Source organism: Mandrillus leucophaeus, unplaced genomic scaffold, assembly GCF_000951045.1.
Source record: "Mandrillus leucophaeus isolate KB7577 unplaced genomic scaffold, Mleu.le_1.0 Scaffold226, whole genome shotgun sequence".
Lineage (NCBI taxonomy): Eukaryota > Metazoa > Chordata > Mammalia > Primates > Cercopithecidae > Mandrillus > Mandrillus leucophaeus.
In genome coordinates, this window is record NW_012102321.1 from 1,543,364 (window position 1) to 1,563,563 (window position 20,200).

The window sequence follows — 20,200 nt, forward strand, 5'->3', positions numbered from 1 at the left end:
TAGGAGATACAGCTGGGACGAGAAGACCAGAGGTTTGAGTTGCAAGGCCTGGAGCAAGGTGCCACCTACCCTGTCTCCCTTGTTGCCTTTAAGGGTGGTCTCCGGAGCAGAAATGTATCCACCACCCTCTCCACAGGTAATGTGGAATCCTGTGCTCTGAACGACCATGCAGTGAGAACCGGCATTGGAGAGGCTAGCAAAGCAGTCCAGGGAGGAGCAAGTGGATGCAGAACTATTGATTTCTCTAGGCATGGGGAAGTGGAAATGGAGTTATGTGTTCAAAAGAAATCCATCCCACAATGGGGAGGCTAAAGAGAGGAGTGAAAGAGAGTGTTATTTTGTGGGGCAGTTGAGTTGGGGGAGGAGGTGATGTGAACTTGACTTTTTCCTGGTACATTTGGGGAGTTGAAGAGAAAAATAAGATATGAGTGAAGAGTTGGAAAAAGCTAAAGTAGGAAGTTACAAAATGATTTCCAAACAAAATAAGTTGCCTTAACATAGGGAGAAACTCCACCTCTTTCCTCCTTGCCCAGCTCCTAACAATACTCTCTCTGCTTGGCTCCCAGTTGGTGCCCGTTTCCCACACCCTTCGGACTGCAGTCAGGTTCAGCAGAACAGCAATGCCGCCAGTGGTCTGTACACCATCTACCTGCACGGCGATGCCAGCCGGCCCCTGCAGGTGTACTGCGACATGGACACGGATGGAGGTGGCTGGATTGTGAGTCACGCAGAACCCTGGGGAGCTCTGCGTAGGGCCTTGCTTCTCAGCCCAGGATGCCGGTCATGGATGCTCCACAGAGTGTTTGGAGCCCTATTTCTTCTCCACCCATGGAAGAGAGGAGTTTTGGTGGCTTGTTGCTGTTTTTAGAGAGATCCCAATGTTACAGGAAAGCAGTCCCCATCCACATCCCAAGAGAAGGTTCTTGGATTCAAGAAAGAATTCGGGGCGAGTCCACAGTGCAAAGCAAAAGCAGGTTTATTAAGAAAGTAAAGTGGTGAAAGTACAGCTACTCCATAGACAGAGTAGGGTGTTTCTGAAAGTAAGGAGGAATGCATGCACCCTAGGTACGATACTTGTTTATATATAGGATTTAAAAAGATCTTGAGGAGATGTGCTCTGTTACAAGGGTTTGTGATAGAGGATTAATTTTCTTAATTACTGTATTTTGCAAGAATCAATATTATTATATTTAAAGCAAAATTAGGAGTGCTTCTGTTCTCAAGATATCAGGATATCAGGACATTCCTAAGTCTGGGTCTGTTTAGTAAACACTGTCAATCTGTTCCCTTAACCATAAACATCTGGAGGCTCGGAATACCTAACTTTCTGGGAACGCAGCCCAGCAAGTCCCAGCCCCATTGTCTTAGCACTCACTCAAGATGGCTCTGGTTCAAACGCCTCTGACACCAACCCACTGTAAGGATAGAGCCTAGTACTTATTCCCTGTCCTAGAAGGCTTGTGGGTTGATCATCATCTAGTAATGCCTTATATGTATGTATTACCTATATTTTACCTTCTTCAAAGCACTTTGAACACATGACCCTCACACAACAGCTTTAGAGTAAGTAAGAGAGGATTGTTTTTCCTATTTTACAGATAGGGACAGTGAGGCCCACAGAAAGAAGTGCTTGACCTAAGTCATACAAGAATGACAAAGCTGGGACCAGATTTCAAGACTCCAGCCTCCTAACTCATTGGTCTTCTCAGTGAGTTCATCTCAGGTCATCCAAAATGCAAATGCATAGCCTGTCTGGGGAGTTCAGTCCTCTGAACTGGAGTCTGTTGTCCAAGTTCTGTACCTTGGCTCCATAGTACAGTAACAAGGCCTTTGAGGTTTTGATTGGAAAGACTAAAGCCTGAAAGACGGAAACTTGGGCAATGCTCTAATTGTCCCTCTTCTGTGTAGACGTTTTATTCTCTCGGGCCATTGTCTGCCTAAACCACATGGCAGCTTCTTTGATTGCAGCAGCCTGATCCAATTATATGATGAGCTGCTTTTGAGGGTTGCAATCTGATCCTTCCATCTCCCCTTGCCCCTTTTCTTCCTGTGCCTGAATGATAAAGACTCTCACTCCTCCAAGCTACAATGCAGCCTTAACCTGCTGTGCCTCCGCAAGTCACTGTGGGAAAGAGAGAGCATGATCTCATAATGCTCAAACCTTATTCATTTACACATTCACTCAGGGGCCTGGGAAACCAAAGACACTTGAGCAGACACGAATAAAAAGATACCATCTGATAAGCAGCAATGAAGAAAACTTATTATCTGCACAGCGGCATCTGACGGTTGAAAGGCAGTAATTGGATTGGTTGGGGGAAATTCTTGATTGATGTAAAAAACAACAGAACAGAATGTAACATGGGAGGTCTTCTACCCGACCAGACCCATAGGGCTGTACCTGCTGCTTTTCATCAGCACCATTGTAAGGCTAAGCATTCTGTCCCTTCAGGCCTGCAGTCCAATTTCCTGCCTTTGTGCCCATAATTGACCTTTGGCAGGATGTTTTTATTGTCTAGTGTGGCCTTTTTGTAAGCCAAGCTCCCACAGAGAAAGAGACGTTTATCTGGGACAACATTTAGAAAGAGATCTGTCAGTCTGTCTGCCCTGGAATAGTCATGACTTATTGCACAAATATTTATTGAGTGCCTACTGTGTGTCAGGCACTGTTTCATGTACTCAAGATCCAGCAGTGAACCAAACCAATGGAAATCCCTGCCCCCAAGCAGCTTGCCATTTATATCCTGCTCATGGAAAGGACCCCTCCTCAAACACAGAGATTGGTTCCAAAAATAACAAAGCCACTGTGCATTCTGACCCTCCCCAGCCCCAACCCCACCCCAAGTCTTGTTTTCTGAGCCAGATTCCTGGGGGTCATGCATGAACTGAGGTTCTGCAGGGTTTTACTTAAAGGCACCATGCTCCAGAAAACACAGAGTCCTGAAAACTCCCCACAAAACATTTTACTCACAGTTGTCATAGTTTTTTGGGGGGAGTTCAAGAGTCCTTTGTCACTGAAGGATGACCCATAGTCAGTTTCTCTGTTTTATTGAGCTTTTAAAATCCTTTTATGGTAATTCTTCCATCCCAAGCAGCAGGAACTCAATTTGAAGAACAGACCAGAAGAACTGTGCCCTGAGGTAAACTCTGCCGCTGGCTGGTGGGAGGCTGGAAAGAACATCAGGGAACACTTAATGTCTCAAATATTTCCATCTTTGTTTTCCATCTTGAAAGTCTTAAGGGCTGCATTAGAGGCTCTTTCCACAGACATTTCAGTGCAAGTTTGACTTTTTTTCTCTGTATTTAGTCATTCAGGGCATTGAATAAGTTCTAAAATGCAATGACCACTCTAGTATAGAACGAGACATAAAGAGTTTTTTTTTTCCCCCTTTGAAACTTACTTGGTCAGGGGGTTTTATGATACCCTAATAGTTCATTATAGGGTGTTTTCATCTCATCAAATGAGAGTGGCTTAGATTCTGAGTGAGTCAGTTAAGGCTGCCTGATCCAGATGCATCAGTGGTCCCTGTGGGTCCGTTCATTTGGAAACGGATATAATAAAATGCAAACCAACATTTATTGAGCGATCATAACAACTTCTTATATCTCTATGTGCCACGGTCTGGCTTAACTACTTTATGATTTACTATGATTAATGACCTTGCTGAAGCCTTGATTTAAGCTTGTGACCGAGAGGCTGTTAACATGTTAATCTAACAGTTTGGAAAAGTGAGGCTTGTCAAGGTTGCCCAAGCACACAGCTAGTAAGTATAGAGCTGGTTCTGGTTCAAAACAGTGATGCAAAGAGCACCAGAATCATTTTTGGAAGCTTCCCTGGCCCAGATGAAGTATTGTTACACACACACACACACACACACACACACACACACACACACCCCCGCTGGAAAGCTCCTATCAAGCTTGGGCACTGGGTCCATTGATTGGAGATAGAAACCAAATACCTTTGTAATGCATCCTAGGAAGGAAAGGCTGGATTTGAGCCTGACCTTGTGGTGGGAACGTGATTTGACCCGATATATGTGGAGCCATACATCAGTGCTACATCTGTCCTAAATTTCCACTGTCCACGGTACAACAAGAGTCTCAAGGAAGGGGTGGGATCAGGCACCTTGTTAGGAAATTAGCAAGTTCTCAGAGTCTTTGGAAATGCTATTTGCGAAACAGATTCAGTAGGGCTGGTATTTTCAAACTTTCTGACAGAAAAATAAGGTTTATGCGTGGTCTCTGTATCAGTGATTAGCTGTAGCACTCTGGATACTTGCTTTTCTGGACTTTCACATCTGTCAAATGGCATCATAAATACTTGTTCCAGGACCAGCACTCAACAGATGCTCACGAAATGATTATCATCTAAGTGAATAAATGAGTGAAAAAAAAGTGAGGGAAGCCAAGAAGGAAACAGGGCACCTTTAAAAGATGGATCCTTGAGCAAAGGGGAAAGAGAGCAACAATGTTAACGCGGTGTTAACTGTTTGTCGTGATCTTTCCTATATTCTGTTTGGCAGCTCTTGCCCATTTATAGAACATTTTATGTGGTGTCTCATTTAGTTCTCCCAGCAGTCTTATGAGGTAGGCTCTTCTCTTCCCTTCCATTCCTGTTTTACCATGAGCTGGCCGAGGGTCAGGAATAGAAGAGGCTGCCTCAGCAATCCCCACCCATCCCCTGCCCAGGAAGTGGCTGTGGTCTGACTTGGAGCCTGGAGCCTTCTGCATCTATGGTGCCCCACTCCTTGGCCAGCAAACTTGGATGGGTGCTTTGGAAGGAGTTAAATATGAATTCCCATGTGGAGTTCTCAGCATTGCTGCAGGGTAACCTACTGTCTCCTCCCTCCCTTTCTCTTTCCGGAGAAAAATATAAAGAATGCACAAATGTCAGGCAGTTTACCTTATAAATTCAAGATAATGTGTTTTACTTCAAGGCACATGCTGTGAAGTCTAGTGGAAAGGAGGGAGATTAGATTTTGTGTTGGGGCTTCTGCATCTGAATGAATGCAAAGAAAAATAGGCAGAGAGAGAAATGCAATTCCAGCCTTTGGTTAGTGGGAATCGTTCCTGAGGTTAGCTAGGATGGCGTTCGGCTTGGTTCTCAAGGTCATGTGGAATTAGATGTGTTATCAATTTCAGTAGTGTACACAGGTGTGTGTAGGTACTTTTCAGATTTACTTCCTATAAAAGAATCCAATTTACTGTGACTGGAACAGTGCCTTCCTTCTCCAAACAGAGGAATTTTTGAAAAGAAAGCAGTCCACACTTTGGTGAATGGTACCCAACTCTGCCTCCATTTTCTTGCATCTCACTCATTCTTTGGTCCATTCCAGTTTGGCTTCTGTCCATATCTCACACTGACACAGCCCTAGGTAAAATCACCAGTGATTTCTGTGCCACTAAATTCTAGGGATGGTTTTGACCTCCTGTTCCTTGACCTCTCATCAGTACTTGACACTACTGACCACACCTTTCTCTTTGTGGTTTTTGTGATTCCATATTTTTCTAGTTTCTTTTTCTCCACTTCTGTTGCCCCTTCTCTTTCCTTGATGGATTTGTCCTTCTTCGTTATACATACTGGATGTCCTCAAGGCTTGATTCTAGGCCACTTTATCTTTTCAGTTCCCATTTTCTTCCTACGTGGTCTCATCTTTTCCCATGACTTCATTTTACCCTCCTCTGGGTCCCATGCTTCTCTGCACTAACTAGGATAGAATAGGCTATGCTGCAGTAACAAACCAACTCTAAATTCCAGCAATTGAACAAACACAATGTATTTTTCTCATGTGTGCAATGTGTTGTGCAGGTTTGGCAGCCAGTTACAAGTGTAACTCATGGATTCAGGCTGTTTCCATCTCATAGTTCTGCTGTTTCAGTGTGTGGCCTTTCCCATGGCCCTGTGGTGCATGGCAGTAGAAGAGAGAGTGTAGAGAACCCACCCACACACAAAAGGCTCCCACCTACAGCCTTTTGGCTGCAAATAGTCACATGGCTCCAACTTGAATGCAAGGGAAGCTGTAAATGGACATCCTCCTGTGTTCCTGGGAAGAAGAAAGTGAACTGGGACTCGGTGAACTCCTAGCATTGCCTGAGACACACTCTACCTCAATAAGTCTAGCCTAGACCTCTCTTTAGAACTCCAGCCCTTACATCCAATTGCTCTGTGATATTTTCATTCACCAGTATACCTCAGAAATAACTCACACTTACCACATCCCCAAATGAGCTCATGACCCACTCATAAAATCTGTACTCGGCCAGGCATGGTGGCTCACACTTTCACTTTGGGAGGCCGAGGTGTGTGGATCATGAAGTCAGGAGTTCAAGACCAGCCTGGCCAATATGGTAAAACCCTGTCACTACTAAAAATACAAAAAGTAGCTGGGCATGATGGTGTGTGCCTGTAATCCCAGCTACTCGGGAGGCTGAGGCAGGAGAGTCACTTGAACCTGGGAGGTGGAGGTTGCAATGAGCCAAGATTACACCACTACACTCCAGCCTGGGCAATGAAGTGAGACTCCACCTCAAAAAACAAACAAACAACAACAACAACAAAAACCCCAAAAACTACAACCTGTCCTCTCTGAATCCCCCATCTCAGTGAATAGCTGAGGGAAGAGTCATCTGCAAGCCCAAACTATAAGAAACTTATCTTACCTTGACTTCCTCCTCTTTCAGTTCCACATTCTGTCACCAGCCCTGTCAACTTTACCTTTTATCCACTTCCGTCTATCCTCAGGGCATCCCTCATCCAAGCTACTGTCCCCCTTCATCTGCACTCTACAGTGGTCTCCTAACTAGTCATCTCACTTCCACTCTTACCGCTGACCAGTCCATTCCATGCACTCTAGCTAGAGATGAATCTGATCGGATCTCATTTCCTGCTTAAAACTCTGCAATAATTTCCACCGTTCTTACCTGGACCAATGTCTTCACCAATCTCTTTTAAAAGCTTACCAGGACTGACTCTTGCCATCTTCTCAGCCTCCCTTTCCATCCCTTCCTCAGCCCCCAGCAGCCCCAACATTGCTCCCCGTGCTCTTGCCTGACCACTCCTACTCATCCTGCAGCTCAGCCATGTCCTGGGGGTGGTTTCTTGGCTCCTTGGTCGGGTCCTCCTGTTTTACGCTCTTGCAGTTCTGTTGCATCTTTCCCTCATAGCCCTTATTACAGTTTTAATTGCATTTAAAAAATTATTTAATTTAGTAATTGTATTTACTGAACTATTAGCTCCAGGAGGGAAAGGACCATTTCTGATTTATTCACTTTGCACACTATCTTGTGTATTGCCTAGTGCATAGTAGATGCTCAGTAAATACTTGTTGTGTGAACTTTTTTCTCCATAAGTATTAAATAATCGCTATGCTAAGAATCAGGTGAATTAAAAAATAATTTCTACTCTCAAACTATTTGAGAAAAGGGGAAAAAAGATGCTATAAATGTGATGTGCCCCAATTGAGTTAAATGGGTGTTGAAAGTTACATGTGAGAATTGGCAGAGGTCTGGAATGTCTTGCCCTAGACAATCCACACTAGCAACTGAATCACACAAATAATGGAAAGAACTGAAATTTCTTGAGGGCAGGAAGCTTCTCTGCTTTTGCTCTACACGCCTTAGTACCTGACATACTACTGTACATATAAATAATGCTTATTAATATAGTGAATCTACTGACATATAAATAAAAAGCCTCTCTAAAAAGAAAGACATGCTAGCTGGAGGAAGGCAGTGTATGAGCAAGTTCTTGGTTTTCTCTTGTCTCCCAGCACCTATATCTGTTTGGAGGGTCAGAATGAAGTGTTCGTCTCCCTTCTCAGGTCTTCCAGAGGCGGAACACTGGGCAGCTGGATTTCTTCAAGCGATGGAGGACCTATGTGGAAGGCTTTGGGGACCCCACGAAGGAGTTCTGGCTTGGTATGATCTCAGAATCCAGGAGGCTGGGGCTGTGGGGGGTGATTTCTCCCAGGACAAGCTAGCTAGGAGGCTTAGGGAAGCTCACCACCTTCACAGAGAGGCCCCAGTGGCAGGGAGACAGAGGACTGTGCCGAGCAGGGTCTTGGTGGGCATGTTGATGGGAAGGCTCTCCTGCACTCTGAACTTGTTGAAAGGTAGGGTGGTCACAGGGGTTTTATGCTGTTTTAAGCTCTGCAGGATCTGCCTGCAGCCTGAAGATCATAGAAGGCACAGTAGTAGAAAAAAAGTTCAGGGATTGGGATGCTGGGTCATTACTGGAAGGTCACTCTAGCAGTCTCTAAAATTCTGGTGGTGATGCCAGGCATTATGGGCAATGTTTTCCCCCTTTTCCCTCTGCTCTCCTCTGGAGCAGATGTTCACAGAGTGGGAAATAGCCAAAAGCATGAATTGGGAAATGAAGAATTAAAAAGTCATGATTCAGATACCCAGTGTCTAATAGAGTAGATGATGTTGTGGTTTGTTCAGTATAAAATCTCTTCGGGGATCTTAGGATGAGTCATTGACCCGCCCTCCTACTTGGTGAGATAAATGGATGATAAATACAACTGCTTCTGTTTTAGAGGGATGGAGCCAATGGAGGCAGATTCCTTCTGGGGTTACCCTGACCCCTCACTGCTCCCTTCCATAGAGCATGATCTCCACACTCCTTAGCGTGACTATGAGTCCCCGAAAGAGAAAGTGCTGAGACTGCCCCTTATTAGCAGAGAAGGTAAAGACTAAAGTGACTTTAGGTCCTGAAAGCCTCAGACGCACATGTTGCGTACTCAGTGGCACACATGGGTGGATTGGGTGTTGGAATTCCGTTTTTTATTTTTAGGACTTGACAAGCTACACAACCTCACCACCGGCACTCCAACGCGGTATGAGGTGAGAGTGGATTTACAGACTGCCAATGAATCCGCCTATGCTATATATGATTTCTTCCAAGTGGCCTCCAGCAAGGAGCGGTATAAGCTGACAGTTGGGAAATACAGAGGCACAGCGGGTGAGGAAAAATGTTTTCTTGCTGCAAAGGTCTCTTGCTGTCTGTTGTATAAGGATTGGTTTGCTGTATGCCACTGATCTGGGGGATGGAATATTATTCTGTGGAGGTGAATTGTTCTCATTGACAGTGGAGGCCCTACTGTCTGCAGGGGGTCAGGAGTGAGCAAGTAGTTAAAGCAATCCTTGACCACCATAAAATTGGAAATTGTGTATGTTATACGTCACAACCCCCCCACCCCCACGCCCAGTAAAAACCCTCCTCTTGTGCTCCGCTTATTCGGGCCGTTGTACATTAGCTGATGAGCCCATATTCTGAACAATTTATTGATGCTTGTCAGTCTTTCATTAAACTTTAGCAGTGTGGCTGTCATCTTTGCACAGTTTGTGTGTGTGTGTGTGTGTGTTATTATTTGAGCCTTTAGTGGCACTTTGCTATAAAAACAGAACAATGAAAGTGCTGATTCAAATAATAAGTGTGGGACTCATTAACTTAATTCAACTGTGACAACACAGAAATGAGCAGTTCAGTGGAAAGTCGGGGAACCTTTATCCTCTAGTGGCTGCTCATTGGAGCTAAGCCAGTTGCTGGTGTGTTTGGTTGTGAAGAAAAAGAACAAAATTAAGCAACATGACTGAAATGCTGGAATGATAGCAGTAAATTAAATATTTTGTGTAAGAGGGGGAGGTGTGGTTATTGTTTTAATACTAATATTTTAAAAGCTGCATTTATGGTTTTTAAACCCTAACAAGTAAGCCTGTGTTTTGACATTTGCATGTTTTTGACTTTGGTGTATTTATATAGGAATGTGTTACCAGCCAGATTGACTGACTGTATAAGACATGGCATTCTCTCTCCTTAGACTTAAATGTAGATAGGTGAAAACAAAAGAAGGTAACTTTTGCAGACAGTCACATAAGGGGTAAGAAACATAAAGAGCTACAGGAGTGTGGAGAAGGTGGGCACACGGAGGATGAAGCAACCGGAGGGAGTTGGATCTGCAAAACGGGGGAAACTCGAGTGGGAGGAAAGAGAGGGCTCTCCAGGCCTGGGGGCTTCGGGGTGAGTGGGGACTGAGTGGAGGAAAGAACGCTGGAGTTTATCTCACAGCCTTGCTGGACTTCTCAAGATTGTCTACTCAAGGAGCCCTGATGGCAGAAGACCGTGAACAGAACTTCTGAGTGTCTGGGGCCATGATCTGGGGTGGCCAACTGTGAATGCAAACCTTTCTTTGAGATCTTCCAATTTCATTTAAACAATAGTCAGATGCATTTTGCATTTGTTCTTACTTCCCAGGGCCTATCTCAGAGCCTGGTACAGAGTGGGAGAGTTTAAAAAATGAAATTGCTAGCAGGACTTTTCTATATACATAATCTTACAGATGTTTAGTGTCTTACATAATAGTCCCTGAGACCCAATAGGTTCCACAGGGGTGAATGAAAGTGTGAGTTTGGTGACAGGGTGACATGGGAGGAGACAAAGAGGGAGTGGTAGGCACCTACCAGAGTATGAGGCATTTTGGCTACAGACATGAGGAAACTTCCAGGATTCTGAGTAGGGGTTGGGTGAGAAAAAGTATACAAATAATTATTTCAGGGAAAAGACAGTCCTTGAAAAAAAAGCATTGCAGCTAGAAGATCCCTGCTGCCTTTGGATACTGTCACTTCTTTCCTCAGTAGTCCTAGGTCTCCACGGGCTGGAGACAGGCTGTGCTACGTGCACTTGAAATATAACATAGTCATGCGTTGCTTAACGACAGAGATACGTTCTGAGAACTGCATTGTTAGGCATTTCATCGTTGTGCAAACATGGAATTCACTTACACAGACCTAGACGGCAGAGCCTGCTATAGACCTAGGTATATGGTGTAGCCTATTGCTACTAGGCTACAAACCTGTATGGCATATTACTAAATATTGTAGGCAATGGTAACACCATGGTAAGTACTTACGGATCTAAATATATGTAAACATAGGAAAGGCACAGTGAGAATATGGTATAAAAGATAAAAAATGGTCAGTCTGTACAGAGTACTTACCATGAATGGAGCTTGCAGGACTGGAAGCTGCTCTGGGTGAGTCAGTGGGTGGTGAGCGAATGTGAAGGCCCAGGACATGACTGTACACTCCTGTCGAATTTAGAAACACTGCCCATAGGCTACACTAAATTTATTTAAAAATGTTCTTTCTTCGTTAGTAAAAACTAACCTTAGCTTATTGTAACTGTTTTACTATATAAACTTTAACATGTTTTTCAATTTTTTGACTCTTTTGGAGTAACACTTCGCTTAAAACACAAGCACATTGTACAGCTGTACAAAAATATTTTCTTTATATTCGTATTTTGTAAGTTTTTTTCTATTTAAACATTTTTTACTTTTATTTTTTACTTTTTAAACCTTTGTGTTAAAAACTAAAACACAAACGCACACATTAGCCTAGGCCTGCAACAGGGTCAGGATCATCAATATCACTGTTTTCCACCTCCACATCTTGTCCCGCTGGAAGGTCTTCAGGGGCAATAGCACACATGGGGCTGTCGTCTCCTGGGATAACAATGCCTTCTTCTGGAGTATGTCCCAAAGGACCTGCCTGAGGCTGTTTTACAGGATTTTTTTTTTTTTTGATAAGTAGTCATACGCTCTAAAATAACAATAAAAAGTATAGTATTATTCACATAAACCAGTAACATAATTGTTTTATCATTATCAAGTATTATTTACTGTATGTAATGATATGTGCAAGACTTTTGTATGACTGGTAGGTTTGTTTACACCAACGTCACCACAAACACATGAGTGATGCATTGGTCTGCGACCTTACGACAGCTGTGGTGTCACTGGGTAATTTTCAGGTTTATTGCGATCTTATGGGACCACTGTCGTATATGCAGCCCCTTGTTAACTGAAATGTTCTTATGCAAGGCATGACTGTATAAAACATGAAATTCAGGTATAGAAAAAGACAGTTATAATACAATTGGGAAACATAGATGGACATTCATGTGATTATGAGGATATTAACTGAATGAGAGGGGATTTAAAGATGCTCTTTTGTGTGACTAAGCACACTGCCCATATGCTCCCACCCCATCTCTAAGTGAGATCAGACTATGTTCCTGACAGCTTATTCCAGGTTCTTCCAACCCTTTGGTATAACAGAGTACACACATTCCAGTCTGTCCCAGAACTCTTGGGCCTCTTCAGTCCGCATGGAGTCCATCTGATCATTTCTTTGGTTTCCAGTACCCTGTTGTCTGCTCTTCATCATGGCCATCAGTTAGCCTCAGCCTTTCCTTCTTGGGTTAAAGAAGTCTACATAAGCTCCGAGTGTGGGACCCTCCCTGTACAAAATATGAAGTTGGGTGTTTTTCTTTGGCCCCCGTGCCCCACGTCTCTCCCTGAAACCCACTGCCCTCCCTGGCCTCCTGGTCATGAGCCTCACTCAGGCCTGTCCTCCAGGCTGCATATTTCCTTTCCCTTGGCCATTACCATTTGCCTTTTCTGAAGCCTGTGCTAAAATGATCCAGCAAATGAACTGATGCCAATAGGAAAGAGACTGAAAGGGAGTCAACATATTTGGAAATTATTTTAATTCTCCTCCCAGGTAATCTGTTTGCATGTTACCTGCAATGAGGGGATAATTCCTGTTCTAAGGTTGTTCAGGCCAACAGTGCCAGCCAGTAGAGGATGTATTTTTTAATAGAATTTATTTTTTAATAGGAGACTTTCACACAGCATTTAGGCAGCGATCTAGTCTTCCCATGTGTACTATCATTCCCGCTTTTAAATTCTGAATTACAATGGTAGCATTAGTGGAGTCTTAACGTTCCTTATGTATGCTGATCGTCCGTGAGGAGGGTTTCAGAATTTAGAAAGCTCCTGGCTACTCATGTCTTGAGTGCCGAGGCACTGTTTAGAAGACATGGCATTCAAATGAAAGGTGAACATTTTGATACCTCCCTGCACACACCAGCTCTCCCCAGCCTCTATCATCATTTTAGCTCTGATTAGAACTGACGTGCATGCAGCCTGGCAGGAATGTGTGGCTTAAGGCTGAGACTGTCCAGGTGGGCCCTCAACTTTTGACTTCCACTCAAGTCTTATCAGAAAGCCCATTTTCCCTTCATGAGGCAAATTCCAGCAAGGAAATGATGTGTAAATTTAGTTTCTGATTCTGAGTCTTTGAGTGGGGGCAGGGAGCATCTTATGAGCTCCACCTTTAAGATGCTATTCATCTATTTAGAAATCATAATGAAAACATAAAGAGCTAGGCATTCAGAATGGTGCAGAATGAATTCTAGGGCTAACCAATTATTTACAGCTGATTTCAAGTCCCACCTGCATGGGCTACAGTGGGAGCACAACCAGGGATGGGTCCCACCCTGGGGGCACTTGGAAATGTGACTGGGGAGCTCTGGAAACATTTAGTGGGTTGGGGGCCAGGGATGGATTTTTAAATGCTGGCACTTGAAAAAAAAAAAAAATAATGGGTACATGGACAAAAGGGAAAGCTAGAAATGGCACAAATCATTTGTAATCATCCATTCTTAATCCTGAAATAAAAGACATTCAAGGTTCAGACACACAGTACTGTGTCTGTGTGTGACTGACGGAGGATGTGATGTTAATGGCTTCTCCTGATCTTTGGAGGTGCAGCTGCCTGGGCCATCTTTCCCGTCCTGGTGAATCCTAGAGGGGGAGAGTGGGTCTCAGAGGGACATTTTGATGAGATGGATGGTGACCAGCTTGGTCACCTCTGAGTGTGGGTGCAGCCCTTCATGGGCCTGCCACGAACCCCTCCAGTCCTCATTCTCACTCTCTACACTCTGAACATTAGGATGGCTTCAGTTTCTAGAAGGTAGAAAATCCTTCTGCAGAAAAAGACCTCCCACATTTGGGTGAACACTTGCTTTACATTTCTTTATCCCAGTGTCCAGGTTTAGATCATCACAAACGTGTCTTTAAGGGAGCCTCTGCACAGATTCTTAGAAAGCGGCCCTGGGAAACTTCTATGTAAATTAGGTAAGCTGTGCTCATTAAAGAAGGTTACTAAGGGAGACACTGCACGTTATTTCAAGCTGTGGTTAACTTTCTGTAGGAAGTCTGGAGGGAGGAGGAAATGTGTATGACTAGCATGACAATATAACTTTCTTGGATGGGAGAAAACTACTGGAGACAGACCCATCTGCTGTGTCTGCGTGGAAGTGGCCTCTGTGGCCCGGGAATTCTCATGCTTTTTCCGGGTGAGGTATAAATGAGCTGCTGGTGAGATTGCAGACTTGGGGGGCAAATTAGGACCTGCCCTTTTAACATATACTACCAACTCTGCATATTCACCCAACTCACTCCAAAAAGTTTTTGAGAGCAAGGACCTCCTCATTTTTGTGTTCACAGAGCCAAGCATGTGCTGCTCCATAGCAGGTGTTCAGTAAATGTTCCCTAAAATCAAATGAGTGAAGTTGTAGAACAGGTTCTCACACTGTACTGCGTCAGATCATCTGAAGGGCTTGTCAAGGCGTAGATTGCCAGGGCCCACCCTGTAGTTTCCTGTTTTGTAGGTCCGGGCTGAGGCCAAATAATTTGCATTTTTCTTTTCTTTTCTCCTTCTTTTTTTTTTTTTTTTCTTTTTTTGAGATGGAGTCTCGCTCTGTCACCCAGGCTGCAGTATGGTGGCATGGTCTCGGCTCACTGCAACCTCCACCTCCCAGGTTCAAGTGATTCTTCTGCCTCAGCCTCCAGAGTAGCTGGGACTACAGGAGTGCACCACCACACCCAGCTAATTTTTGTATTTTTAGTACAGACAGGGTTTCACCATATTGGCCAGGCTGGTCTCCAACTCCTGACCTTGTGATGGGCCTGACTCGGCCTTGCAGGGATTACAAAGTGCTGGGATTACAGGTGTGAGTCACGGCACCTGGCCAATTTGCATTTCTAACAAGTTCTCAGGGGATGTGGACACTGCTGGTCTGGGAACCCCACTTGAAGAACCATTGATAGATGAAGCCCCCCCATTGAAACAAGGAAGCCATAGGTGGATTGGTGTGTCAGAAAGAACCCTGGACTTGGAATCTCAGGACAGAGATTTGAGTCCCAGCTCTGCTGTTTGTGGAGTGTGGGACCTTAATAAGTTCCTAGAGTCAAACCTTTTTGAATTTGTTTCCTCATGGGACCAAGAGCTGCCCTGCCCACCTCACAGGTTTGCTGTGAGAGTGAAATGAGAATGCACATGTGAAGAAGATTGCTAAACTCAGAGCTGAGATATAAATGTAAGAATCCTTATTGCAGGAACAAAGCTTGATGAAGCTTGTGATTGATATGGGCCCTTATTGCCTTTTATGAGCAGGAAAAGAAAGTTTATAAAAGGATGACAAATATGAGAGGGAAACAGGAGATACACAAGCAAAATAATTAAGGCAGTTTTCCAGATGGGATGTAAGGAAGGACTGAATTTTACATGTGTCTCCAGAAGGACTCTGGAAGTTCAGGGATGTTTGTGTGTAGGGGTGTGTGTGTGCGTGTGTGTGTGCATGTGCGTGTGTTTGTGTGTGTGTTAGGAGGGTGCGTGGGAGGACCAATAAGGAGAATCTTCCTTACAAGTGGGCCTGAGCTAGGCTTTGAAGGATGGTTAGGATTATTTGGACAGATGAGGGCAGAGAGAAATCCCCTGGACGGTGGGCTGGTCCACACTGGAGGGTGCGTGGTGGAGATGGTGGGATGCAAGATTGTGCACAGGGCACAGCCAACCTACAGGCCTGCAAGGCATGGAACAGGAATTCACCTCGTTGTGGTATGAAGTAGACTGTTGGGCCTGAGGTGATGAAAATGGACATCTGAACTCCAGAGGGGCTGGCAGGCAAGAAGCCAGAGAGAAGGCTGTTTTGTTAACACAGACCCAGGATGAGAGAAGGCCGAGGGTGGGTGTCATGGGAACAGAGACGTAGGGGTGTATGTGAGTGATCTGCAGGAGGGAGGGCTTGAGAAAGGGTATGAAGGGATTGTCAAACATGGCTCCATGTTCCAGGTCTGGGTGGTGGGGAGAGGAGTGGACCCAAGGCAGACGGGGGAGAGTGGAGAGTGGTGCTCTTGTGTGTGGCGTGGTCAGGGACTTGGGGAGAGTTGTTATGTTTGGATGTTTGATCTGACTGTGGAGCTTCCAAGTGAAAATGCTATGAGGACTGTTGGAGAAACAGGCCTGAAGTTGGGGTACAGGCCAGGAAAAAGAGCCTGTTCACATGTGTCATGTTCCCATTTGGGCTGTGAGAGAGCAGTGACTACCTGTGACACGACTGGCTGCATCCTTGGCATTTTCATGCCTGGAGATCTTCCTCCTGGGTCCTCTTTTGATCATCTCCTTGGTGGCTAACCCTGGGCTCTCACCTCTGTCTCTTCTCTCCTGCAGGGGATGCTCTTTCTTACCACAATGGATGGAAGTTTACAACTTTCGACAGAGACAACGATATTGCACTTAGCAACTGTGCCCTGACACATCATGGTGGCTGGTGGTATAAGAACTGCCACTTGGCCAACCCCAATGGCAGATATGGGGAGACCAAGCACAGTGAGGTAGGTGACAAGTGAATGTCTTTTCTGTCCCAGGGTGTGCCCACATTCAGCTTCCAAAGGGACACCCTCCAGGCCAGTCTGGCAGCCCCTCTCCTTCTGAAGCTTCCAGTGAAAGCAGTAGAGTTTCTCCTCCAGGCTCCATGGCCTGGAGGTTGTGGCCTCCCCTTCCTGATGGCCACAGCCCTGCTTGTTTTGCATTCCCAGTGCTGCACACTTGCCTAGGGGCAGGTGCGGGGAAAGCTTGGGCTGCCCACTGCCATGTAATGACAGATGATGTGCTCCACACACTGTCTCATTTCACTAGCTCACACATGGACACTGTCAGCTCCGGCTGCTCTAACAAAATACCACAGACCAGGTGGCTTCAACAACAGACATTTATTTCTCACAGTTCTGGAGGCTAGGAAGTCCAAGATCAGGGTGCTGGCAGATTTGGTTCTTGTTGGTGGACCTTGCTGGCTTGTGGATGGCTGACTATGGCTGTGCGTCCTCACATGGTGGACAGAAAGGAGCTCTGATCTCTTCTTCATATAGGGGCATGTGTCCCATCATGGGGGCTCCACCTCATGGTCTCATGTAAACCTTATTACCTCCCAGAGGCCCCCTCTACATACCATCATGTTGGTAGGGGGTGGTTAGGGCTTTACTGCATGAATTTTGAAGAGACACAAACATTCAGTTTATAATAAACACTGCCTACTTTTTTCTAGTTTTTCTCCTAGTTGAACAAGAACTATTTCTTTTGGCCGAGCACGGTGGTTCATGCCTGTAATCCCAGCACTCTGGGAGGCTGAGGTGGGCTGATTGCTTGAGCCCAGGAATTTGAGACCAGCCTGGGTATCATCGTGAAACCCCATCTCTACAAAAGATACAGAAATTAGCTGGGCATCATGGTGTGCACTTGTAGTCCCAGCTTCTAGGGAGGCTGAGATAGGAAGATCACTTGAGCCTGGGAGGTTGAGACTGCAGTGAGACATGATGAAGCCACTGCACTCCAGCCCGGGTGGCAGAGCAAGACCCTGTCTCAAAAAAAAAAAAAAAAAGCTGTTTGTCTCAAGTCCTTTGATCACCAGGAAAATAGTCTTTTGTGCCTTAGGTCAGACCTACTCTTGGGTCCACTTCACCCAAAGCCTGCCCAGAACATTGAGCTAGACCAGTCTCTCCGCATTGGGAGTGTGCACCCAGGGCCCAGGGGTCCAGGAGGGGTCCTCTCCCCACATTGCTCTGAAACTGTCCCACCTGCTATTTCTCAAGCCTCCTCTGCCCCAGTGCATCATCCTGACTCTTTGACAGCTGCAGGGCACTTCCTGCCTGCTCCCTCACAGTTTCTTGAAAATTGCATCTTTGTCTCTGCTCATCATTAATCCTCTCCCTTCCACAAACCCTGAGTCCCCATCCTAGGTTTCTAATTTCCCATCCACAGCCCTGATCCTAAGCCTCCAGGAAGCCACCTCTTCAGAACTCACCTTGTACCAATATTACTGTAAATATTAGCACATCCAAAGTCCAGGTACATTTTGATTACTTTGGCTCTGACCAGGCTGCGGGGACTTCCAATCTTTATGTGATTTTTCAAAGGGAAGAAGAAATTTGCCCCCAGGGAAGCTGGGGAGGGTTGGCCCATGAATCATGGTGGCAGCGTGTGGGCTGGCTCAGGGAAGACTGGGATAGGAGATCAAATATTGGAAATGAGCAAGCAGGATGCCCTGAACCATCCCATATTTGCTAATAAAAGACATTCATCTGGTTAATGCGCTTTTCACAGTCTGCAAGGCATTTAGCTTCTTGTTTATTATTTACCTCGCAAATTAAAATACATAAAATTGGTCACTTGGGCTTTTTATTGGCCAGGTTGCAAGGTTATTAAGTGAATTAAATATTATTGCACTCACCAGTCAAAAGACATAAAATGAAATTTAGTTTTCAGCAGGCTATTTGTTACCCCAGAGCTAGTATCTAAACAGTCTAAATTGAAAATGATTTTACACAATTGGCCAATTAATATGTTTATTTTTGCCTTTAATTTTTTGGAAAGGAAAAGAGAGAAGCAAAGATAATTTGCCCGTTGCCGGCCTGGTTGACCCCTGTGTTGTCTCTGTGGCTGCTCTGGCCTCACCCACCTCCTGGGCTCACACCACCTTGCTCCCACCATAGAGACCGCCAGCTTCCAAATGTCCAAGTCCTCAGCCAGTCTAACCCCAGCTGCCCAGCAGAGGGCGCGTGTGTTTGGATCCTGCCCTCCCTTCCCTTCTCATCACCCCCTTCTCTTTCCCCCGAGCAGAGAGGGAGTGGTTTCATTGGTGACTAATTAATTCCTTTGTACCATAACCCACCCTGCCCTCCTCCCAAGAGCCTCTTCTTGATGTGGCTTTATTTATTTATTTATGTATTTTATGTAGGGGGTGAACTGGGAGCCTTGGAAAGGACATGAATTCTCCATTCCCTACGTGGAGTTGAAAATCCGCCCTCATGGCTACAGCAAGGAGCCTGTCCTGGGCAGAAAGAAGCGGACGCTGGGAGGAAGGCTGCGAACGTTCTGATGGCCCGTGTGAGCAGTCCTTGCAGGAGACAACACCAGCTGTGGGAGCTTGGGGCGGGGTGGGTAGTGGTGACTGGGGTCTGGGAGTGCTCAGAGCCTCTGGGTTCTGGGATCGCCTGATAGCCCAGAGAACAAATCATGTCACCAAGCTTCAAGCCATGGAGGTTCCTTCCCTCTCACCTGCATTTTTGCCCGTCTTTATGAGGGTCTTGAAAATCAAAACAGTAGTTACACAGTATGCGTAGGAAAGACAGGACTGGGATGGCAAGGTTTCTCAGCTTATCTTCGGCAACAAATATACTGGATTAGGGCAAGAGAAGGAATCACCCAACACTTCACCAATTGGAAATCTCTGGAAATTTACATCTATGTATTAAAGCTCTGCTAATGCAAATCTTTTCTCTGGAAAGAAGCACAGAAGGGGGGTTCTCATGACCCAGGGGTTAGGGCTGAGGCAACCGGACGTTTGTCAACACCTTTCCCACTGGGTTTTTAGGAAAACAGTGTGAACCTCCCCCTTTTAATTTCTGGTGTTATGAGGAAGAATAAAGGGAATAAAAGGGGCTAAGATGGACTTACGTTTAGCTAAGTTCTGACTAGTATCCAGCATGCTGGAGACCAAAACTGCCGCCTTACTGCTATTTTTAAGCGCCCTCTTTTCAGTCATTTGCATAATTGCATCCATAGAACTGCATATGTTGTGAATAAATTCTCACTCATTTCAACTTTGAATAATTTGACTCTCTTGATAATTGGTTCCTCCCAAAGACTCTTCTGCAACTCCCGTTCATGCCTACCAGGCTTCAGATTCCCTCTTTTCCCCGCCCCGCACTGTTGGAGCCCTGGGTTTTCTGGGAGTGCTCAGCACCGTGAGTCTCGCTGTTTGATCGAACAGTTGGCAAGATCAGATCCTTTTTGCTTATTTTCTATCATTTTGGAGGGTTTTCTGTAGCAAAGTCAGTGACCAATGAAGTAACTTAAATTCCTATTGAAGAAAAAAATAATAAACCCCTTGATTAAAAAAAAAATTGCCTTGTGTTATTTCCCCCCACATAAGTGCCCTTGAATTCTAAATGGAACCTAAGTGCAAGTGAAGGTACAATTTGTGCATTGTAATGGAATTTAGTTGGCTGTG

The 20,200-nt window shown here is 45.2% G+C and overlaps 1 protein-coding gene across 1 annotated transcript in view; it reads left to right on the plus strand.

Moving 5' to 3' along the window:
- Positions 1-19,797, plus strand: part of TNN (tenascin N) — an 81,854-nt gene extending 62,057 nt beyond the window's left edge. Inside the window, exons 16-19 of the mRNA XM_011981426.1 lie at positions 7,824-7,920; positions 8,798-8,965; positions 16,363-16,526; positions 18,926-19,797. Coding sequence (XP_011836816.1) covers positions 7,824-7,920; positions 8,798-8,965; positions 16,363-16,526; positions 18,926-19,066 — 570 coding nt within the window. The 3' untranslated portion in view covers positions 19,067-19,797. The remainder of the gene's footprint in view (positions 1-7,823; positions 7,921-8,797; positions 8,966-16,362; positions 16,527-18,925) is intronic.
- The last annotated feature ends 403 nt before the right edge of the window (positions 19,798-20,200 follow it).